Consider the following 25,393-nt stretch of genomic DNA (forward strand, 5'->3'; position numbering starts at 1 on the left):
TGCTAGAATAAAAGATTTTTTATTAGCAGTAATAAATTCTAGATTGATTTACAAGTAATACTGCCTCAGATGTGAAAACACTAATTTCTTTTTTTTATTTAAATATTTTATTTTATATAATTATTACATCTTTTTTCATCTTTGCACAATGTATGCATTTTCATTTTGGTTATATTCCCCATCCAATTGCACCTTCCCCCTTATTTTGACTCTAGTCCTTCCTTTCCCCACCCCTCCCCCCCCATCTTGTGTCTCTGGTTTATAGTTGCTTGTTGATTTTGATTTTTACTTTGTATTGATTAGTCTTTTTCCTGGTCTCTTATTGAGGTGAAAACACTAATTTCAGCATGAGACCAATAATCTTTACAAAGTTGCTTCAGGGATATCCCATTTGCAATGAAACAAAAGAGTAAATCCTCAAAATACCAGCAGCTCAAATAAAACTAATCTTCCTCCTTCCCTCTCTTTCTCTCTGGGGTTTTGTGGATATTTAAGTTTATATTTTATTTTTTTTAAGATTTATTTATTTATGCATACAAGAACTGGGGTACAGGCCATAGGGGCAGGGGGTGAGAGGATTCACCAGAGACAGAAGGGGAACAGAACAGGCAGACTGACTGAAATACATTGCTGAGGGGAGCAGCGGGCGAGACAGGAGAGGTCTGCTGCGCCACATGGGTAACTTCCTGGCTGGGGATTGAACTCGTGCTGCAGGGGCTGTGGATTGCTTCATCGTGTGGTGCTTAACCCCATGAGCCACCAGGGAAGCCCCTCTAAGTTTATATTTTGCACCCAATGTGGAGCAGATCTCTGAAGATGGTGCTCCAAGCCCAAGCCTCCCAGGAGACACACCCTCTCCTCGTCTCCTCTTCTTGATTCTGGCCTTACTCCTGACCATAGAGCACAGCATAAGAGACCCCGGGACTTTGAAACTGGCCATGAGAGGAGAGTCTAAGTCTTCTGCAGGTTGTTTGGATGATGTCAGCTCTCAAGCAAGGAACTCAACCACTCTGACACGTAGGGAGTTTGAGGAGCCCGAATTACTGCATGGCCAGACTGCAACGGTTTCTGTCAATCACAGACCAGGCACCAGATACCATTATGGTGCCTTCAGTCAGTCAAGACTTCAGATGCGGCAGCCCCAGCCACAACCTGACCGCAACTACATGAGAAATCTCAAGCCCCGTCCAGCTAAGCCAAATCAACCTGCAGAACTGGAAAAGGTGATAAATTATTGTTTGAGCCCCTAAATTTCAGCAACAGGTATCTGGAAAACTTTCTATGTAAAATGCCAGTGAGCAGTCTATTTATGTACGTATCTATGAGTGTCCACAAGCAACATACTCGTGATAATAAAACAGTAATTTCTGATTCTCACTGTGGAAAATCTCTAGATTGCATCCAAAATGCTTAAGGATTTTGTGAACTTTTAAAATAAAACCAATTTTCACTGTTTAGTTTGGAAAAAAAATACCAAACACACAATTCCTTATGGAGTTAAATAAAATGAAATCAAAACTAAGATGATGAATTTTTAAATCAATCTTTTATTTTTCTAAATCATTCTTTTTTAAAAAAAATATTGTATTGAAGTGCCAGTATTTTACATCCTTGAGAGTGTGTTGACAGTAAAGGACTTTCCCTCTCAGGTGTGATCACCAGAGCTTTCCCACCACCTAAGCAGGCACATCCTCCACACAGCCCACTGTGTTCTTCTCCCCACCCCACCAACATGTCTTGCCTCCCCTCCCCCTCTGAAAGCCCAAGATCTCTGGTTAGTTTTCAAGGGCTGATCTTAAAGGTTGTATTTGCCTGACACTTTGGTTTCTTCTGTTCCACATATGGAGGGTAAGGAAAAAGGTCAGGCTTTTCTGCCCTCCTGCCATCAGAAGAGATGATGGATCCTTGTGGTCCTGAATGCATGCCTGATGGCGGGCACCTGGAGTAGGGTGTGGGCATAGGTGGATGGGATTCACCTGGGCTGAGACTGTGCTTTTAAGGGCGGCATCACGGGGACGCCTGTAGAAGCCGAAAGAGAAGCTGAGAGAGAAGCAGAGAAGGCCGGAGAGCCCAGATAGAGTGAAGACTTGCTGGGGGCTGGGAGGCCTGCCAGCCTCCCGGCCCCCCAGCACCCCCTGCCTGCTGTGTACTGGGTAAACCCCATGTAGGGTAAAGAAAAGGTCAGGCTTTTCTGCCCTCCCGCCATCAGGATAGATGATGGATCCTTGCGGTTCTGAATGCATGCCTGATGGCGGGCACCTGGAATAGGGTGTGGGCATAGGGAGATGGGATTCAGCTGAGCTAAGACTGTGCTTTTTTAAGGGTGGAGTCACGGGGATGCCAGCAGAAGCTGAGAAAGAAGCCGAAAGAGAAGAAGCCCGAAGCAGAAGCAGAGAATGCCAGAAAGCCCAGATAGAGTGAAGATTTGCTGGGGGCTGGGAGGACTGCCAGCCTCCCAGCCCCCCAGCACCTCTGCCTGCCACGTACCCGCTGAACCCCAATAAAAACCTGCAAAATCACTGAGGACTCTGACTGCTCCTTTATCCGGTCTGCATGGGATCAGAGAACCAGCCCCGTGTCCAGTCCTGCCTTACACCCCAATAAAAGCCTGCAAAAACCACTGAGGACTCTGACTCCTCCTTGGCCCAATCTGCTGGATCATAGAAAACCTGCCCTGTGTCCATTCCTACCCTTACAACATACAAGTGACACCAACTGGAATCTCTCTCCTTCAGGCTTATTTCACTTGGTATAAGCCCTTCCAGTTCCATCCATGTTGCTGCAAATGGCATGAATTTCATTTTTCATTTTCCTGCACTGAAAAGGTCCAGAGATAGGCAAACCTCCACTGTGATTTCTAGAGTGTTGAGGCCTCAAAATGTGGACTGCTTGTCATGTGTTACCTGTTACCCGGGCGCTGAGTGTGAATCTGCAGTGTAACAAGATCTCCAGGTGATCCAGGCACACATGAAAGCGAGAGACAAGTCATTCATTCATTCATTCCTAAATTTGTCTGCATATAAGAATCATCTGGGAATTTAAACAAATTCTAAAATCCAATTCATAGGGACAGACATTGATGACTTTGAAGTCCACCAGGGGATTTCTGGTGCAGCCAGGTAGAAACCACGGTGGCATTAGACCTGAGCACTGCTTTGCCAACCTCACTGCCCAGTGTCATCACCTGGAGAGTGTCAGGAACCATTAAGTCTGTTTCTACCCCCAGAAGTTCTGATGTAACTAGCCTCTGATGTGGGAGTGTGGGGCTAGAAAGCAAAGTTCCCCAAGTGACCCTTGGGTGTAACAAAGTTTGAGAACCACAGACCTAGAGCCTGGAATAGAAGGGTTCAAAATGGAGGCAATCCTGCACCACTTGCTCAGGAAGAAGGGTTTAAAGTCAGTGAGCATTAATTAAAATGAACAGTTGGCCTCACAGCTTTCAGCTAACTCACCAGGTATAATGACAGCATCAAGCTCGCTGAAGTTCAGCTCTGCCAAATTGTGTATGTCCCCATGGGTTTTTCTGGCACTTTCCTCCAGCACATTTCTCTTCTCTTCTGTTGGGCTCCCTTTCAAGTGATTAATGATGTGCATCTGCTCGGCATTAGGAGCAAATATCTTCACCTTCAAAAATAGAAAGAGAAACAAATGATGTCATCGCCTGTATGAAAACAATCAAGTAAATCAATCTCAGAGTCTAAACCAGAAAGGAAAATCAGAAGACCACAGCAATTCTGTATGCCTTCAGGGCCAACACCATCTACAAATATTACAGCTCAACCACAGGGAGAAACCAGGGGACTTCCAGAGGGGAAAAAAATAAAGCCATAAATTAGTTTCCAAAAGGAAATGGAACCAAAAATGGTTGGTTTCAAAAATGAACACACACATGCATAATGAAAAAATATACATGTGCTTTTTAAAGAGATAGAAAGATGATCTAATTTTATAGATAAGAACATACAGGGCTCAAAACTATGGGAGAATTGATTAAATCACTCCCTGAAATCTTTCTGAAGAAGTGGTTCTCAAAACCCACTGCATATTAGAATTACGTGGGGCCCAAATGGGTCAGTTAAATAGGAGCCTCTGGGAGCCAAATGACAGCCTGGGCATTGGTAGGTCTTAAGCTCTCCACAGCTGATTCTATTTATCAGGGTTGGCAACCACAGATCTAAAGAAAGTGAGATAAAACTTACCACATCAGAATTCTGAGTTCAATTCCCAGAGGCATTGATGCCAGAACCCAAAGCAGACCATTTGGAAGCCATCACTTGACACGTCCACACTTCTGGCCCCAGAAGCTCTGCTTTGACAGCCACAGTCTGCCATCAGAGACTCCTGGTGGGGAGGGGACTGCTCCAGTCCTCCCACCCTCAGCGCTTGGATCCTTCCATGGCAGTGATCTGGGGACCCAGCAGGATTGAGAGGCAAGGAAGAAAGGTGGAGGAGGCACCTGTATATTTGGGGGCGAGATGTTTTTAAGTCATATCTTCTTCACTGACTTCTACTCTACCCTCAAATCTCAGGTCCGCTGTGGAAGTGGACAAAACTGATCTGAGTCACGTGTCCTCTGAGTCTCTGGTAGGGTGTCATCAGGGTTAGCAAGTTCAAGATCACGAGTCTATACCTCTTAGTTCTAAACTTTGTATTTGACAAAAATAAATATTAACATTCTTAATGTTCTTTTTCCATATTTTGGATTTCATAAAATTATCTTAAAAATATCTCCCATCTGTGATATATATGTATATATCAAATACACATACACATATACATACACATACACGTTTGTATACACACATGCATTAATAGGTATGCATATATGTAGTTTTATATATATATAACAGTTATCTGTGATAGGAATTATATCCACTGATTAGTAGTGGATATAATTAAGGGCAAGAAGGGCATTTTGAAGGGCAAAGAAATGTGAATTGGGTTTTAAATCAGTAATTCTAGAAACAGATTGACTCTCACCTGCCCAAGGTAGATGTGAAGATGATGGTGAAATGCACATTCAACACTTCCTTGGAAACTATCTAAGTTCTAAGGCATTTGTTGCACTGAATAAGCAAGTTCCTTTGTCTCCACCAGACTTCACCTCAAGGAGAGAGACGTAGACTCATTAAAACATTGTAGGACGTTGTCTTTCTCCCATTAGGAAATCAATAAATACTATTGAACAAATACAAAAATGGTCATTTTAATTTTAATATCCTTCAAATTAAACAGGCACTGGGTTTAAATGGTTTCCTTTACTAAGTTGTAGAGACAAGAGACTTGGCTTCTATGTCTAGCTTTGCATTAACTAGAAATGATGTGGAGCAAGGCATTTTTCCTCCTAGAGAAATTCAGCAAGCCCCTCAAGAATAGGAATTCCGGGCCTCCCCGGTGGTGCAGCGGTTGAGCGCTGGGCTGCAAAGCTGCCCGCAGCCTCTGCAGCACCGGTTCGATCCCCGGCCGCCAGGAGAGGGTCCCACGGGGCGTGCAGACCTCTCCTGCCACCCTCTGCTCCCCTCAGCAGTGTACTTCGTTGGTCTGCCTGTTCTGCTCTGGCTCTGGTGAATTCTCTCACCCTCCCGCACTTCTGATTGTACCCAGTGCTTGTATAAATAAATGAATAAAACTTTAGGAAAAAAAAAGAAAAGATTTAAAATAAAAAAAGAATAGGAATTCCTCAGGATTAGGAATGTCTTCTGACTTCAGATGTCAAGTCCTACATTAAGGATTAATGAGTAGTATATCTTAAAGCATTATTAAAAAGAATGGTGTAGATACTGCGGAAATCAGTGTGCTGGTTCTGCAAAAAAGGGAAACCATAGAATTACCATATGCTCCAACAATTCCACTAACAGGTCTGTACCCAAAATAATTAAAAGCAAAGCAGGCACTCAACGGATACTTGTACATCGATGTTCATAACAGCATTATTCACTGCAGTCAAAAGGTGAAAATAACCCAAACACCCACCAAATGTGGATTAAAAAATGTATATGCATACAATGGAATCTCATTCCCTCTTAAAAAAGGACAGCCTGACACATACTAAAACATGGATGAAGCTTGAAGACATTATGCCAAATGAAATAAGTCAGCCACAAGGGCCCAAACAGTACATGGTTCCACTTACAAGAGGTTCTTAGAGTAGCCAAATTTACAGAGACAGTAAGTAGAATAGAGGGTTACCAGGGGCCAGGAGAGAAGGAAATGGAGAAGTGTCGCTATTGCATAATAGTAATAATCGGCAGTCAATTCCAGTATGTGGCTTTTCCTCCCACACCAAAAAGCAATTCTCAGACACAAGCTGGGTGTCCTACGACTCAGCTCAATTCTGACTATTTACCTGGAGATAGTATCACACCCCATACCCCAGGGCTCAGTTCTTCAAGATTCAGATGCTAGTCCCACCTGTGCTTCTAACCAACCGGCTACAGATAGGTTTCAACCTTCTTAGGCTCTATCTGCTACAGGGGCTCACAGGACTAGGATCCTGGTTTGTTATAAAAGGATGTAACTCAGGAACAGCCAGATGGATGAGGAATTTAGTATGGGATAAGTGTTGGAAGCTTCTAAGCTCTTACCCAGGGGGCAACTTCCCCAAACCTCCAAGTGCTCACCAACTTATAAGCACTCCCTACCTCATCCTTTTGGGTTTTTAAGGAGACATCTACATCTGTACTTAGGTATGCCTGATTCAATCACCAGCCATAGTGACTCAATGAGCTATCATCCTTTCTCTCCTTCCCAAAGGTCGGAAGGGTGGAAACTTCAGTTCCCAACCCTCTCTGATGGCTGTAACTGGTTCTCTGACAATCAGTACATCCTTACAAGCATTCCAAAAGTCACCTTATCAATATAACAAGAAATACCTTTAAGGCTCTTACCTCTCAGGGAATCACTTGGGTTTTAGGAATTTTTCAAGAAGTTGGAGGAAGACCAAATGTACATGATCATTAGAAAACACAATGCCACAAAAGAGTAGTGTTTCTGTTTAGGATGAGGAAAAAGTTGTGGAAATGGAGAGTGGTATGGTTGAGTAAGAGTGTGCATGAACTTATTACCTGTGCATTTAAAAATGGTAAGATGGTACAATCTATTATGAATATTTTACTGCAAAAAAGCAAAGCCAAACCCAAAACACGTTTCTGGCCAAGGGGTAGCCCCAATGGTACATCTCAGGCTCTGGCAGGTAAAGGGTGAACCACAATGGCCTCTCCCCTGCTTACAGGCTTGGATGACAGACATCCCCAGACATTCCTTTTTGCCCAAAGAAAAGCGCAGTTCATTAGGAGGAGACCAAGACCAGCTGGTGGAGGGAAAGTTGTTGCATACTTTAACATTACAAAGAAGGGCCTCCCGGGTGGTGGCGCAGCGGGGTGACCGCAGCTCTGTGAAGCTGTCCGTAGCCTCCGCAGCGCCGGCGATTCCGGCCAGGGAGCAACCCACCTGGCTCAGCACACCTCTCCTGCCTCGCCCGCTGCTCCCCTCGGCAGTGTCTTCCGTCTGTCTGCCTGTTCTGCTCCCCGCTCTGTCTCTGGTGAATCCTCCCACCCTCCCGTGCCTCTGGCCTGTACCCCAGTTATTGCATAAATAAATAAATCTTAAAAAAAAATAATAAAGTTACAAAGAAGCAAAACCCGGGGAAGGAAAATGACTTCCGAAGCTTCTGTCCACCATTCCTCATGCTGTCCAGAGAAGACGACGCGCCTGAAGAAAAGAGGCTACTGGTACTTAGCTTCCCAGCCTCAAATGCTCCAGCCCGCAGAAGCGCCTTGCACCCCGGGGCGCTGCAAAAGCCGCAGCCGCCAGCCCGGGGCCCAGGACCGCTGAGGCTCGCTGCAGGATCCCGCGGCAGCGCGCTGCACTCGCGCGCCCCCTCGCGGCCAATGAGAGCTGTGCGCAGCGCCCCGCGGGCAGCCCGGCTGGAAGGGGTGTGGGGCCCTGAGTCTCCAGTGGGTGGTACTTTAGACCCACCCGCTGAAACTTCCGCAGAGGAAATGCAGAGGCTGCAGCCATTGTATCCTTTGTGCTGGGAAAGAAGAGAACACGTGCCAGGGAGCCTTAAACCATTTTATCAAGCTGTAACTTTTATTTGAAAATTATCTTTAGGGCCTCCCTGGTGGTGCAAGGGGTTAAGACGCAATCTATGAACCTATCCGCAGCCACTGCAGCACGAGTTCGATCCTGGCCAGGGAGCTGCCCAGAAGGCACGGCAGACCTCTCCTGTCTTGCTCCCTGCTCCCCTCAGCAGTGTATTCCAGTTGATCCAGCTGTTCTGCTCCCCACTGTCTCTGGCGAATCCTCTCACCCCCCCACACCTCTGGTCTGTACTCCAGTTCTTGTATGCATAAATAAATCTTAATAAAAAGGAAAAATTATCTTTAAAACATGAATTCTGTCTTTAGCTGGACCCCCAGGCAACTTATTTCAAAAGAAAATATCAGTATTGATACACAATACTTTTTAACATTTAAAAAGAAACATTTTTAAGTATGTGCCTTAGGCTTTTTCACCATTCCAAAGCTGGCAGAGAAGACTGAAGGCAGCACCTCATCACACCTCCTTCACCTGCATCTGAGGTGATGACAGATAATTTCTTAAGGCACTTGAAAAGAGAATTTGAGGTCCAGAAACAGGGCGGGCTGTATTAAGGGCAGTTAAGACAGTCTGGTCTAGGATGCATTCACAAATGTAGCAAAAATTTTAAAAGTCTAAATCTCCATATATGTAGCCTAGTTGTCCTTTATAATCACAGGAAAGAAATAGCAAAGAATGTAGTTACATTGTTTAACTAGGTGCTCCTTGAGTTACTTCTGCATTGTACAGATTTGAAAAAAATAAAGTTTTATTATTTATTATGAAAAGGTAAAAGCTGCCATCTCCACCAATTACATCTCTACTTCCCTTATTAGATCTTAAAAATTATTAGCCCTCCACTTCCTCCAACAATAACTCAATAAGCCCTTCTTGGGTGCTAGATGCCAAATAAAGTAGAGTATCCACAGCTTCCTTAGCCTGGAAGTAGCAAGCTGGTCATAAGCTAGGCTGGAAAACAGCAAACTCCTGACCTGAGTCTAGTCCTAGACCAGTAGGATATTTACATAACTTAAGACCCTCAGTGATGCACGTGTCAAAGAGGATGGAAACAACAGGCAGGGGAAAGCTGAGGTGCTTGTGAAAACATCTATGTATCCCTCCCACATTGGTGGAGGAGGAGGAAGAGGAACCTAACAGTGAACTTGAAAAGGGTAAGAGAGTGGTAGAAGTAGGTTCTGGATCTGACTGCTGGGGATCAGCTGTTGTGATATTGGGAAGGTGACTCAAGATCTCTGTGTGTACATTTCTCAATCTGAAAGTAGGAAGTAGCATTTTTTTTCCCATAGGGTTGTCATAGGACAGCCCCGATATTGAACGGGTTCCTGGCTGTGGGTCCTCACCCGCGCGCTTAAAAGGGACTTACTAATACTCCACTACAGGCACACACAAAAGGTTCATAAAAGGTTTATTTACAAGGGAAAAGGAAATAAGGAAAATGTACAACTCAGGGAGAAAATAGGGAAATAAAGTCTTTAATGCGTCCTACCCGATCCGCCGACCTGGAAAACCCAAAGTCACTCTCAGAGCTGGCCGAACGCTGCTAGCTCGTGGAGAGCCAAAATGGGGGACCCCCCCAAAGCCCACGTGTCTGCCTTTATACCAAGGTGGCTGCTTAACCCCACCCTCAGGTCCCAGCCACCTTCCCTTTGATGGTGATGGGATTTGCAGTTCCCAGTGTCTTTGGCTTTGGCCTGGGGTGGAGGTGGAGTCCACAAAGCCTGTATGGAATTAGCTTTAGGACATCCTTTTCCCCTAACAGGGTGACTGGAAGTAAATATCAGCTGTGTCAAATCCTTGATACTAGTCTGTTTCTGCTCACAGCACAGTGTTGATTAAACCAGTTAAGTATTTATAAAACAGGTAAGTGTACTGCAGTTTCATAAACTTTTCCAGGGGGAACTGTTAATATATTGGTTAACATCAAGATACTGTTAAACCTCTTGCATTAAAATTACTGTGGAAAATCAGTCCATGGCATGGGCTGATTTGTTTTGTGTGCCATGGATCATTTTGGCAGCCTGATGAAAAACCCTTGCTCAGAATAATGTTTTTAATGACTAAAACAATCTTTTAAAAACAGGATTGTAAGTGCAAAAATCTGCCCTGTCATTCCTGAGCCTTGCATAAAATACAGATAAAGCCAGCCACAGAAAACAGTATTTCTCCCAAAATACAACAGAGCTGTAATGTCATAACAACCTCCTGCTTTCCTACTGAGAAAATTTGTTCTCTAAAATAAAAGACTTAGAGAGATTTACTGTTTGAGATTATATTGCTAAAAATGAAAAATTCCACCTTTGCCTGAAGATCAGTCACTTGACTGAGAAAAGCAGTCTTAATTTACAACCTTCACAACCCTAGAACACAACATCCACTAGAGGATTTCTAGACATGTCTATTTTGACTTCATCGTTTCCAAGCAAATAGAATCCTGGGTCTACTTTGCAGTCTAGACCTGACACTGACTGCTAGTCTAGACTTTATCAAAACACTGCTCACTGAAGCCTCAGCTAAACTCCACCCTTCCTCAGAAGCTCCCCACCTCCGACCAGCATCCACTTGAGACTGGTTTTGGTAACTGCTAAGTCCTGAGCTAGATGTAAAGTTCCACTGTGGCCCCCTAGTGTATGGTTTCAAAACTATAATGTCGCATTAGAGAGCTGTTTATTTATTTTTTTTTATAGAGGCATGTTTTTATTTATTTGTTTGTTTGGTTTATACAAGCACTGGGTACAGTCAGAAGCGCGGGAGGGTGAGAGAATTCACCAGAGCCAGAGCGGGGAGCAGAGCAGGCAGAAGGACTGAAGTACACTGCTGAGGGGAGCAGCGGGCGGCAGGAGAGGTCTGCGCGCCGAGAGCTGTTTATTTTGATTGGTTTCAAGTGATACTCAAGGGCAAGCCCACTTGCAATCCTGCCATGCTTTTCAAATCGGACACTGCACTTCAGCTTTCATGGCTAGGCTGCATTCTTCCCTTTGGGCGGGTCTTTGGAGAAGCCAGCTTAGCCTTGGTGAGTGCTGGTGCAGGGAGAGCTAGGGCCAGAGCAACCAAACCCTTCGTTAAGTGGGTGTTTATTTTTTTTTTTTTTTCAGGAACTGGTATTATCAAAGTCATATTCGATGTCAACAAGATGCCACAACTACAAAAAAAATTGCGCACATTGCGTTTAAATGGGGCCCTGTCAGAAACTCCCATCCTGGTGCAACAAGTGAGCTAAGGTCTGTGAGTGTGTGTGTGTGGGAGGGGGGTGAAGGGGGATCGCCCCAACCTCCTGAGGGCTGATGGAAGCCAGTGACTCTCCCATCTCTCCTGCTATGGTGGGGGGGCGGGGAGTAATGGGGCGGGGGTGGGGAACAGCCAATTATTCCAACACGTTTATATACAACGATGGTCCGCTGGTGTTGTGGTAAAAGTGCTGGACCAACCTGGTCTAAGGACTCTGCAAGCTGCTGTCGTGTAAAACAAGAGATGAGCTGCCTTCAAAGCACTATTTACAAACGTACATCAACGTTTGCGCGTAACAGCATGGCAGGCCACGCGTGCCCCCTCCAAAGCGGGGGTGAGGCACCCTATGGCTTCCTCGAAGAAGTTAAAGGCCAGAGGAGAGCGTCGAAGTAGAAACGTCCTCCTCACTCAAGTGTAAATGCAAACAAGATAGGGGCTGGGGGGTGGCCACAGATGAGGGGGTGATTCAGAGCGCTGGGAGCAGTGCCTCGGGCCACATACTGTCATGTGGACCCCGGTTCTCATCACGGACTTCATGGGGCGAGGAATGGTCACCACCCCACTGCTGTCTTCCTCGCTGCACCCCCAGCTATAAACCCCGCTCTTGCAAATACTTGGCACCACCTAGCGTGAGCGCCGGGCCAGAGCGAGAGCCGCCTGCCGCCCGCTGGAATTTTGGATTTGGGGGGTGGAGGCTGGGGGACGTCAGAGGACGCTCCAAAAAAGGTGAAGCCAGAGCTCAGGGTTACCTGAGAGGGAGGCCCGAGGCCGGGCCGGCTAAGTCCGCAGGCAGCAGGGCGCCGCGGCGGGGAAGAGCGAGCGGGCGCCGGCTCCGAGGCGCAGGGGGCGCCCCCAGCGCGCGGCCCGAGCCCCGGAGGCGCGCCCGGCAGGGGCGGGACCGCGGGCGGCGCGAGCGCGGGGCGCGCGCGGGGGCGGGGAGGCGGCTCCGCGCATGCGCGGCTCGCGGGCCCTGCGCTCGCGGGACTCCGGGGGCGCCGCAGCAGCCGGGGCCGCCTCATGGCGCGGGCGGGGAGCGCGGGCCCGGGAGTCGCGGGGCGGCGGGGCGCGGCCCCGGGGCGCGCGCCCTGGCGCTGGGCCTTGGTGGTGCTCTGGCTGGCGGCGGCGGAGGGCGGCCCCTCCCGGCGCCAGTGGCCGGTGCCCTACAAGTGAGTGTGTGCGGGGGGGTTGGCGGGGTGGGGCGCGGGGGGGTGCGGGGAGAGGGCGTGGGCGCGCGCCCCCGCGGCTTGTGTCTCGGTCGCGCGCGGCGACGCTCTGGCGCCGGAGCGAGCCAGGTTGACAGCGCGGGAGCCGAGTTGACAGCGCGCGGTGCGCGCCTGCCGCACCTGTCTTCCTCTCCTCGGGACACCTGAGCCTGTAGGTGGTGACCTAGACTCGGGGCAGCCCGGAATCATGGAAGGGAAGGTGTGATGTCACGTTATGGTAGGACTTTTAGATCCAGTAGATGACTTTGAATAGCAGTCATTGCTTGGGAGTGTCAACTCTGGCACAGTTTGCAAATGGACGAACTGGCCTTGGTTTGCCGGGACTTCCCAATTTTAGCAGCAAAGGCCGGGGCGCTGGGAATCCCCCTCACCCGCAGTCCGGGCACCCGGGAAGGTGGGTGACCCGGTTTGTCCACTTTGTTCAGCCTGGAGGTAGGTCGCTGACCCTCAGCCGAGGATCTGGGCTGCGAATCTGTGAAGGTGATTTGAACCTTTGACCTAGAAGAGTATTACATGGCCTGAAACTGTCCGAGATGGCGAAACAGAGAGAAAACATGGTGTTAACATCGGGCAGGATTCACAGAGGCCAGACATTTTTTTTAAATGCAAACTCCTGTTGGATGACAACATATTATTGTGTTGGGAGGCTGGATGATGTAGTCGTCAGGAGCCAGGTCATGGTTCTGACTGCGGCAGATGAAGTCAGGTTCCACCATCACTGGCCTTGTGATCTTGGGGAAGTTGCTCAGTGTTCTCTGCACCTGCACTTACTGAGTCAGAAAAACAGAAGTAGGGAGAATTAAATCTAGTAAATGCCACATCTTCACAGCGGACAGTTCGTGTATTCCACTCCCTGAACGGTTTGCTCTCTTCCTTGTTTTGATTGATGGAAAAAAGAAGTTTGGTGTTGAAGCTGGTTTTCTTGAAAACGTTTATTAAAATGTCCCTAAGAAGTAAAGGTTAAATATGCAAAACCCACAGAAGAGATTGTGAATCCAGAACTACTTGGTTTAAGATCAGGGCAGAGTACTTCTCAGTGATTGTCTAGAGGTTTTAAGTACTCCCTTCTACTTACCTCCCTCAAGTGAGATTAATAAAATTTAACTTTCAGTTCACACTTAAATTATGCTTTTGAAATTACCTTTGACTTAAAATAGATTTTGTTGTGGGCCAATGAAACCTGGATGTAGTTACTGTGTTTTTTTTAAGCTAGGTAAACGGGAAAATATACTTAAGTCTGGTAGTGCCATAAACTTTTCAGAAAGTAGTTATTACCTTCCAACAGCAAGAGTTTGTTAACTTTATTAAAATAGAAATTTTTGTTGCTGTATAAGGACTATAAAACAACAGATCTTGGATATTAGGGAATCTAGGGTTCTTACTTTTCTCAGCATCATCTCTTTGCCAAATACAGAAGGTGACCAAGTGTCTGTTGAAGTGAATTCAACTGCATTTCCCCATATGGCCCTATTGCTGTGGCTTCCTCAGGCTACCCTTTTTCTTTTTTCTTTGATACCGCTTCCCATCCTAATTCATAAAACAAGGTATATTTTATAGCAAATTCAGCCATATAAAATCTTCTTAAAATCCTTTAAACTCAGTCCCCGGCTCAGCCCTTCCCCAGGGTTCTATAACAGCACCAGGGGGTGCTGTTCTCTGTATTAGTGCAAAATGCCAGGTCCTCCTACCTGTTCTGCCTTGAAGCCTAAATTCCAGGTTTATTTACCTACTTGAGACTCTTCTAAAGTGGCATGCTTAACTTACAGTACTTCATTTTTCTCTTCTTCTAAATTATTATTGAAATCTGGGCCATCTTTCTTTGCCTTCCTCACTCCACCTATCCTATACTGGATAAGCATTATTTCTCCCTCCTTTGTGCCCATCAGATTTTGTATTTTTCTCTAGTTTAGCATTTACCACATTGTACTTTTATCACATGGTTACTGTCTTCCCAGCCCTTACCCTAACCAACTTGAGAAAGGGAACAGCTTTTTAATTTTTGTTTCCCTATTGCCTGGTGGAGTGGCCTACATAGAGTAGATCATTAAATATTGGTTCAGGAAATGTTGGTTAACTCTTAAGAACACAGGAAATATGTTACTTAATCCTATCTATCTTTGAATAATCTGAATTGTGATTGTGAGATTAAATATGAAAAATATTTATTCAGTAAATATTTGTCTACTATTCCAAATTCTGGAACTGTAAACATTTTAAAATACAACTCCTTCAGAACTCTCACAATGGGAGCAGCAAACAAGGAAGCAAGCATTTAACAGTGTTTTAGTGTATCCTTTGCTATTAAAGACATCATTGCGTTTTCTCCACAAGGTAACAAATAAGATGTATATTATACATTATGGGCTGAGCTTTCAATGTTTTCTCTGAAAACAGTGAAATGAAAATCTGGATTCTAAAATGTACAAGAATCAAGTTCCTGTTAAGATCCAAGTTGTTGGTTTCTTTTTCTTTATTAGGCGCTTTACCTTCCGTCCAGACACAGATCCTTATTGTCAAGCTAAATACACTTTCTGTCCAACTGGTTCTTCTATCCCAGTTATGAAAGGTGATGATGTCATTGAAGTTTTTCGGCTACAAGCTCCAGTATGGGAATTCAAATATGGAGGCCTCCTGGGACACTTGGTAAGAGTACATCTTGCTCTTTGATTAATCAAATTATTTGATTACTAGGTGAATTTGAGGAAATAATCACCGTTCAAATGGCTGATTTTAGATCATGTTTAGGTTAAGGTTCTTAGAATATTTAAAATGAGTAGTCAAGAACATTTTCAAGTTTTGTGATCTCATCAGTAACCAATGTAATCACTTTAATACCTTTTAATATTCTGAATATGAACCCAAATCTGGAAACCCAGCTCCTGGAAAATAAGAAAGGAAGGACTCAGAGGAAGGCGCAAGGCAGGCAGGAAAGCCTTCTGCATTTCCAGGCCCTATTGTGTATACTTGTCTTAGGCTGGCTCCCATGTGAGCTTCTCATCACCTGCTGAGATACACTGATTTCCTTCCTGAGCCTGTGGCGTGGAGGCTTCTCATATTCCAAGTGAATGAAATTATGAACATGTCCACATAGCGTGTATCCTTCCTATCTGAGCTCAATGGCCAAAACCAGAGAGGATGATCTGGAGTTTGGACAGAGTGGACACCAGAACAGCAACATGGTGACAGGTGATGGGGTGGTGGGATATTTACGGGGACTACACCTGAGGGGAGAAATCAAATACTGTACAAAAAGGAACAGCAATGTAAAAAAAAAATTAAAAATTAATGAAAGGGGGTAAAAAAATCGCAAAGTGGAAGAGGAATACCCGAGCAGTTTTTCTACTTGATAGACATTCTCTCTCTGTGGTTCTGGACCAAGAGTTACTTTATAAAATGCTTTCATACATGTATGGTCTTTACACAGAAAGTTATGCATGATGCCATTGGATTCAGGAGTACTTTAACTGGCAAAAACTACACGATGGAATGGTATGAACTTTTTCAACTTGGAAACTGCACATTTCCCCATCTCCGACCTGAGATGAATGCCCCTTTCTGGTGTAATCAAGGGGCTGCCTGCTTTTATGAAGGAATTGATGATATTCACTGGAAGGAAAATGGAACATTAGTGCTCGTAGCAACCATATCAGGTGAGTTTCAAAAACATGGCAGTATTTGATGATTGTGTCCCGCTATTGGAAGGAAAGAAATTAATTACTCTCATTGAGGCATTTCACGAATGTTCTACTTTCTAGAGGTCATTTATAAAATATGCTGCTTAACCCACTAACCTGTGATTGAAACTATTATTCATGCAGAAGTTCAATTATAGGCCTCCCCGGTGGCGCAGTGGTTGAGTGCCGGGTTGCGAAGCTGCCCGCAGCCTCTGCAGCACCGGTTCGATCCCCGGCTGCTCCCCGGCCACTGGAGGAGGGTCCTGCATGGCACGCAGAACTCTCCTGCCGCCCACTGCTCCCCTCAGCAGTGTACTTCCGTCCTTCTGCCTGCTCTGCTCCCCGCTCTGGCTCTGGTGAATTCTCTCACCCTCCCGCGCTTCTGACTGTACCCAGTGCTTGCATAAATAAATAAATAAATCTTAAAAAAAAAAAAGTTCACCTATAGACAATGAGTAGCTTATCTCCTGCTTTATTCCCATGGTAAAAATGAATGAAATGATGAAATACTTAGTACAATTAAATTGGAATTTCTAAATAAAACAGTGGAGGGAAATCCATACTGCCTGAAAAGATAATTGACTGAAGAGCCTGTTAACTACATATGGAATTTCAAAGACATGTGATGATAAATTAAAATGTTTTTATGTCAACAGATAGCAGCTTCCATTCGTGTGGACTTACCAGGGCCTGGCAGTGTTGTGCATACATTCATGTGTGACATTATTTATCATATAACACCTGGCATCGTTACTGTTATGTCCCCATTTTACAGAGGGGGAAACTGAGACAAAGAAGTTAAAGTCAGAAAACTAGGGGGAATTCTAGCAGTCAAATCTATTGACCATTTTCTTAACCATTTGCTACACCACCTCCCCAAACATGTGATATTGTGCATTTTAAGCCCCTTGAGCAATTTAAGTATTTTAATCACTGAGATTTTTCTGTCTTTTGTATATACTAGAAAGTAACAGTTGGAACTTTGCTGCAATGTGTTGTATTGTTGGTAAGAAAAGGACTTTGGCAGAACTTTTTCAGAACCTGGTTACATGACCATTGGTCATTTTCCTTATTAACTCATTGCCTTGTAGTAGAATGGGGTGGTACCACCATTACATTTTCGAGGTAGGGTGCTTGCCCGTATTATTTATAGAGCTCTATATAATAAATTGTTGTTCCCTCCAAAGTGGAATCATCTGAAATGAAAGTACTCTGTGATAAGAATTACCCTGTGGGGTAACAGGACCTGATGACTTGAGGAAATTATCCTGCTTTCCACTTGGAAGGCTCTTTACAGAATATTTTGGTGTCTGTCAACTCATACATAGTTGAGTGGGGAGGACAAGAGACTCTTCCTTTTGCAAATAAGAAACTGAGGCTCAACCACATAGTGTGATTTACCTATCCCTTAAGGTCAAAGAAACAGGAATGCAATTGGTGTCTTTTAAATGGAATCTATATGCCAAGATATTTTCTAATTTTTCTTCCTACTGTGTAATTGGTGCCCCTCCAAACATTCCAACAGTACATTTAACAATGCTCAGTCAAATAAACAGCTGTTCTTTCTTTCATTCCAGGCCAGTTTGCATCTCTTCTTCCACCATTTCCACGTACCTCATTATTTGAAACGTCTTCCTCTTGACATCAGTGTATGATCATTTGAACAAGTGATTACTGTTTTCTATAAGTCATAATATGCCAGTACTTAAATCTTCTAAGTTAGCCATCTGCCTTGTGATTAATCCTGTTCATTGCCTTTTTTTTTTTTACATATCACAAAATAGTGTTTTGAAGTATTCTTTTCTCTTAATTATAGCAGTGGCTTTTCAAAGTTGAAGAACATTAAATAGTACCCCCAGTTCTAAGAAAACAGGACTTATTATTCCACAACTTTAATAACACAAAATTGATAAAGGCACCAGTCTATTCATCTTAGAGGATATAAAGTATTCATTTTATGGATTAAAGTTGTAGTAAGCGAGGTTTAAACCAGTGACAAAGTGAAATTTTGGAGCCAGCTTCTAAAATAGGTATTATAAATGCACTGCAAAGGATGTAACCGTGGAGAATATGGTATTTTGTTAACATTTTGAGAGATTTCCCCTCTCTGCTACAAGGTAAAAGGAGTTAGCCTTCCTGGAATCTGCATAGTCCCTGAGCTTGGCAAGAAACATTTCCAGTTTAGTTGACTCATGATGAAAGAAATTATGCAGTGGCTGGGAAGGTTGTAAGCAGAGTCACACAGCTGACAGTTAAAAAAATGAAAAGGATGGGGGGGATATCAAGTAGTCAAGGTGTATGGGTGTGCTGCTCCCTCTCACAATTTTAGTAAGCCAACTTTATAGGGTAGCTGTTTGCAGGCAGCCAGTGTGCACCATGCCTTGTGACGGAAAAGCTCTGCATTTTACCCTCTTCAATTCTTGTTCTGTCTTTTCCCACTTTTTTTCTTTCACAATTTTCCCCTTGCTTTCATTCTATTTTTTGACTCTAGGACTCATTAAATAGAGTGGAGAAAGAGGGCTCATGCATATGTACAGTTTTGCTTGACCATAGCTTAAATGATAATAAATCTGTAAGACTCCTCTTTATACACCCATTGTTTACAATTCAGAAAAACCTGCCTTGAAGACTGGAATAAAGGGCTCAGCTTAGATTCCTATTGTAAGAGGTGGGTTCGGAAATCCAGGAGCTATTGTTCATTCAAGCACTCATGACTCTCATCAGATTAGATCATTTTACTTAAAATTAGCATGATTAACTTTGATGTTCAAAGTCGTGTTTTTTGTCTTTTTTTTTCCAACTAGGAAACATATTTAACAAAATGGCAAAGTGGGTAAAATGGGACAATGAAACAGGGATTTATTATGAAACTTGGACTGTCCAAGCCAGCACAGAAACAGGGGCGGAGACATGGTTTGAATCCTACGACTGTTCCCGATTTGTGCTAAGGACGTATAAGAAGTTGGCTGATCTTGGAGCAGAGTTCAAGAAGATAGAAACCAATTACACAAGAATATTTCTTTACAGTGGAGAACCTGCTTATTTGGGAAATGAAACATCTATCTTTGGACCAATAGGAAATAAGACTCTTGCTTTAGCCATAAAAAAATTTTATTACCCCTTCAAGCCTCATTTGTCAACTAAAGAATTTCTGCTTAGTCTCTTACAAATTTTTGATGCAGTGATTATTCATAGACAGTTCTATTTGTTTTATAATTTTGAGTATTGGCTTTTGCCTATGAAATTCCCTTTTATTAGAATAACATATGAAGAAATCCCCTTACCTGCCAGAAACAAAACACGTTCTGGTTTATAAAATCTTAATTGTACTGCTTTTTTGTCTCCATGCACCAGCATATTGGTTTTTCAGGGAGTATTTTCACATTTGTGAACAACTTAGGCCTTTCTTCCTTGGGGAAGACCTAGAATGCACATGGGCAGACAGGACTTTCTGCTTGGAAAGAAGCTGAAACTCATTGTATTGGCCAAAGTAAGTATGTCAAGTGGTTTTGCTATAAACCTCCAAGCTTTTTGTTAAAATGAATACTTATATCAGATATATAGCCTCTTTGGACTAAGTCTTTTTAAATTGGTATATCAAGATTTTAAAAATAACTTCACTGACATTTTCATGGTGACAGCTAGTTTTTCTGTTATAGTAATTATAGGTATAAGGTGACTTTACAGCTTTTATAACTTTTGTAAACAGGTCTAGTAGTTTTGATTTTGTTCTATTCAATTTACCTTAAAGACAGGTGTGGTTGTGCTTCCAACTGTGCTAAATACACTGTTAAAGAGCACAAGTTTCTGGCTAGCATCTTGGAACTAGCTAATAACTGACAACCTGTGATTTAAGCAACTTGTTATCTCTAAACCTTAGTTTCATTATTTTAAGATGATCATCTCTCGAGATTGTTGTAAAAATCAAAGCTATGTATGTTTGGCATAGTAAGATCACAATAAATGGAAGCTACTAATCAAAGAACAAACTGCTATCCTTTACCTTACCTAGTGTAGTTTACATGTCAAACTTTCCTAGGTTTCGTGATAATCCCCTGGACTGTGAGCTGACAGCATAGTGCTTCTGCCAACATGGGGCATGGAGTTGGCTGCAGATATGGCTGGGTGGATGATGACCTCTTACTCCTTCATGTAGTCCTCCTGTCCTCTGCCCACTAAAGCTGCCAGCTAGTGGAAGAGGGTACAGTTGATGAGGGGACAGTTTCTTGTCAAGAATCTCCCAGGAGCTGGGCTTTGCCTACAACCATGAAGTAGTTTCAAGGTCCACTAAGTGGGTGATAATAGCTGAACACATTCTTTCTATTCAGGGAAAAAACATCAGTCAGCAAGATGATGAAGCAGAGTTGAGAGAAAACCACCCACGTTTAATAAATAAATGTACTAATTATGTTGTTCAGTTTCAACTTCCATTTCCATGCCTCCTGAGAGCACAGATAATTGTTCACCTGATCCAAATGAGTAAAATGGGGTTCTTAGCTGTGACCTGTCCATGGCTACCCAGCTAGTGATAATGGAGTCACATTTTGAACTAGGTTCTGCTGTCTTACTGAGATGTACTTTCAAACAGGTTTTTAGTTTAGTTTAGTTTACTTTGAGTAGTGTACTTAGACCAGTACTGCATCTAATGTTACTAAAACCATGTTACAGGTCTGCAAGGAGGTTAAGTACAGGTTATAGGAAGCATTTAGAAACTTTTAAAGCAACTTGTTTGAGTAATTTTGTTTCTGTTGAATCTACTAAAAGATGGGGACTTGCATTTTAATGACCTTATCTATGTTTTTATTGCCTTTTTCAAAAAAGGCACTTCAATAGTCTGAAAATAAAAAGCCAAAAAAGGGCCTCCCTGGTGGCGCAGCGGTTGAGCGCTGGGTTGCGAAGCTGCCGAAGCCTCTGCGACGCCGGTTCGATCCCCGGCTGCTCCCCGGCCACCGGAGGAGGGTCCCACATGGTACGCAGACCTCTCCTGCCGCCCGCTGCTCCCCTTAGCAGTGTACTTCGGTCCTTCTGCCTGCTCTGCTCCCCGCTCTGGCTCTGGTGAATTCTCTCACCCTCCCGCACTTCTGACTGTACCCAGTGCATGTATAAACAAAAAACAAACAAACAAATAAATAAAACATGCCTCTATTAAAAATAAAAAAAAATAAAAAGCCAAAAAAGCTAACACAGATAGGTTGAGAAACACTGCAGTATTCTGCCTATTGCACAGAAGTAAAGTTTTCCTCAACTACAGAAAGTCCTTTCTTTCATTGCCTACCATTTAGCCTCCCATGTTAACAGTGCCTAAATGTTTCTATTTAAATTTGCCCCTTCAATCTGCTAGTTGCCCTCAGAATGTCACAAAAAACCTTGGATTTTTACTCTACCACCATCTAGTGCTAAAATTGGCCAACTTCTACCAGATCCTTAGACAAACTGCTCAGAGAAAATTGTATTCTGGATTTCCTGCAATGGAATAACAAACTTTTGCATCAGGTTTGTGTTAACTGTTAAGTCACGAAACCTGGTTCTATAGCAAAGACAAATGACATCTCTACATGGAACTTTCAAAGCAAGATTCTAATAGTTATGATTAAAATAATTCAAGATTCTTCATTGTTCCTACAGTTATCAATAAATTAAGAAATTCTGAAAGGATTTAAGGACATACTTTCAAATGGTAGCTGGGAAAGCAAAACATGGCCAGTCAGGAATTTGCCAATTAAATTTTGCTGCCCTTTGTCCAACCACTATGGAGAGCTGTGTGTGGAGATTTCTTGACCTACTAAACATAGAGCTTCCATATGATCTAGCAATTCCACTCCTAGGTATTTACCCAAAGGACACAGAAACATCAATTCCAAAGAGCACCTGCACCCCTATGTTTATAGCAGCACTATTTACAATAGCTAAGCTTTGGAAACAACCCAAATGCCCAAAAATAGATGATGGGATCAAGAAGATGTGGTACATATACACCATGGAGTATTACTCAGCATTCAAAAATGATAAGCACATGCAATTTGCATCAACATGGATGGAGCTGGAAAGGATCATGCTCAGCAAAATAAGCCAGAAAGAAAAATACTGGATGGTCTCACTCATAGCAGGAATCTAGAAAACTTAAATAAGGGACCAGGAAAAAGAATATAAAAAAGAAAATATCAAAATCAACAACCAACTATGAACCAGACATACTCTATGGGGGGCGGGGGGCGGGGAAAGGAGGGCTTGGGGTCAAAATAAGGGGGTTGTAATTGTATGGGGAATATAAAATAAAATTTAAATTAAAATTTTGCTGCCCTTTGAACTACTGTTGAACCGAAATGTGATTTTTATTTTGCTTTAAGTTGGAAATGTATAAAATTTTGCTTCTAAGAGAAACCATTTTGTTGAATTGTTATTTTGTTTGAATTATATTAGGCCTTTAGAATAAATATATCTTAATTCTGATTCAGCATTAGGTAAGTATACCCACAAAGTGTCATCAAATACATTTTTGTAGGTACAGGAAAACAGTCAAAAGATGATTTCGACAACTAAACTTTAAATATTTGGAACCCTCATCCAATATTTCTTTGAAATCAGGGAAAAAAAATCCAAAGGCTTAGAAGTTTCATCTAGTTTTATAATCTGCTCTGGTGGCACTTCAATGAATTCTTTTTGACTACATTTGAAGATGACTTTACTGAAAGCTTCTGAATATAGCTCAAACTGCAATGAGAAGATCTTTAAAAAGTTCATAAAGTTGATTCTGAATGCTGGAATTTCTTTTAAAAAATTAAAATGACAGTCTAATGATCGTTTTCGGTAATATTTAAACAGGAAACTTCAATTAAAAAGGTGACAGCACAGTATTAAAAAAAAGATAACTTTTAAAGGAAATTGTTGGCATGTAATACAGAGCATTGTTCCAAGTCATCCACACATGCTTTTTTCCCCTGTCCATAGCCAAGGCAAATGGACTGGGCTGGCTAGACTTTGTTTTCAATATGTTTATTCTTTAGTTTCCTGCTCCTTGGAGTTTTTCTAGTTTTCTCCTTCCTATTTTTTAAAATATAGAATATTAATATGTTTATTTTTATACTGATTATGCTAAAGGTAAGGTGTCAGCAAGCAGGTACATTTTTTTCTGGCTTCTTGGTAACATTAAAACCAACCGTACAAGATAAACTGGCACTAGAGTCTGCAAAGGTAGTTCCTATAGTAAACGGAGTAGAGATTAGTTTAGTAAAAGACCTAGTTCAGGCCTAAGCCTTCTTGACATTCCCTTCTATCATAAGTTTTCCCACAAATATAAAAAATTTCTTCAAATGCAATAAATTGATTTAATCTTGATAATGCCTGTTTAATCTAAATAGCCCAGATTACCAGGGTAAACTAAAGTTTCATTTCTTGAGAGCTATAAAGACAGATGATGAAAAGAATTTGAATAGTTTAAAACTATTCTGAGTGTAGGGGATTTACATAAAAATAACTCTAAAAGGACTATTAGCTTCAAGGACCTTGGTTCAGAATTCTAATTCTAAGTAAGTGGTTTTGAATGTTTGTTCTAAATGCAAAGAAAACCTATTTTTAATTTAACCAATTTTCTTTACAAAATTTGAAAATAGCTTATTTCAAGACTAGATCCCATTTGCCCAATCATGTATTTTCAAAAAAGCCATCCTGCCATAAACATTTAATATTAAATACTGTGTAAGATATCAACTTGAAACAAAAAACAATACATTTATAAGTCTAACTTACTGACTTATTTAAAATCAACAATATATGTTTGGGTAGTTTTAAAAAACTGTAAGAAAACTGTAACATTAGTAACTATCTTTATTCTCAAATTCATAAAAACATAACATATACTTTACAGTATAAACAATGAAGTGCTATATGCATTTTACTTATAAAGTGACTTTAAAGTATTTCAAGCATTATGTAATTCAATTTGTACAAAAAGCAAATTTTCAAATAAAGCTTTGGTTAGCAGAACATTATGTATTTTCAAAACTATTTCCCAAAGTTGTTCAAGGAAAACAAGGTTCATACACTTACAGAGATTTCTTGTATAATCAAAGCTTTTTACTGTTTTATAAGAGGGAAAAATATTATAGTAATTACTTTTAATTTCCAAATTAAAAGTATGGATTCAGCCTTTCTTCCTATGTGTGGTCAGAATACCACCATCTATTTTGAAAAGCAAAAATTATGTAGAAAAATACCTTTTATTCTTGGGAAGAGAATCTATTTTAAAAATAGATCTGTAAGACTATTAGCTTCCACATAATTACCAAGATACTTTGTAAAAGGCCAAGCATTAATATTTCCATTGGAGGTAAACAGCTTCTAATTTTCCTTAGGAGGAGAATAATATCTACTAAGACTAATTCTCAGAAACAAATTTTTTATAATATATTTTAAAAACTAAATGTAGCCCCAAACTTAGTATTTTTACAGATTATACAACATATGGAATTGCCTTTATTTATATGAAAGTAATAAAAATGCTACCTAACTTAAATAATATAAAATATTTATCAGTTTAACCAAATTAACATCCACAAAACTGCAAACACTTTTCTATTAAAATTTTGCAGTCCACTGAGCAAAATTTAATCCAAAATGATTATGCACATAAATACATCCTCTTTTAAATTTACTTATGCTGATCTGTACAATGGAGCTCCTTTTAAGATTTTTGAAAATTCTACTTACATAACTATTTAATTCCAAAATGGAAAAATGAGCCATCACAAAAATTCACTGAAGAATCATCTCCTTTCACAGGAACAACAAACATTTTAAATTCTGCCTTTAATTATTTCAATTTGGCTTTTTAAAATAGATTAAGTTTTCATTTCAATTATTGTATAATTCTTCAGAACTAGTTTGAACAACGATAAGTAAAACCCAGGAAAACTGGTAAAGCATTCCTTACATAACACATGATGCCTCAAGTGCCACAAATATAGTAACATATCATAGAAAATATATTATTTAGCAGATTATAGCACAAACCTAAAAGTTTATACAAAGTTAAAACTGCCTCCTTTCTATTTTAATTTGCTCTTGGCTCTGTTTATTATTCTTCTATGACCATTGTTTGACATTTATCAATTTTCTAAGGTTCCAATTACTTACATGTACCTAGTTAAATAACTTTGTAACATTTGAGGACAA

General features: G+C 42.0%; 1 protein-coding gene across 1 annotated transcript; it reads left to right on the forward strand.

The window, feature by feature from the left end:
• Positions 1-12,342: 12,342 nt before the first annotated feature.
• On the forward strand, positions 12,343-19,538 carry CLN5 (CLN5 intracellular trafficking protein; the record flags this gene model as incomplete). The annotated part of the gene is made up of 4 exons (XM_084235496.1): positions 12,343-12,491; positions 15,026-15,191; positions 15,973-16,198; positions 19,027-19,538. 4 exons carry the CDS (start codon positions 12,343-12,345, stop codon positions 19,536-19,538), a joined length of 1,053 nt encoding a protein of 350 aa, XP_084091622.1.
• Between the last annotated feature and the right edge of the window lie 5,855 nt (positions 19,539-25,393).

This window comes from Talpa europaea, assembly GCF_964194135.1.
Source record: "Talpa europaea genome assembly, chromosome: 6".
NCBI lineage: Eukaryota > Metazoa > Chordata > Mammalia > Eulipotyphla > Talpidae > Talpa > Talpa europaea.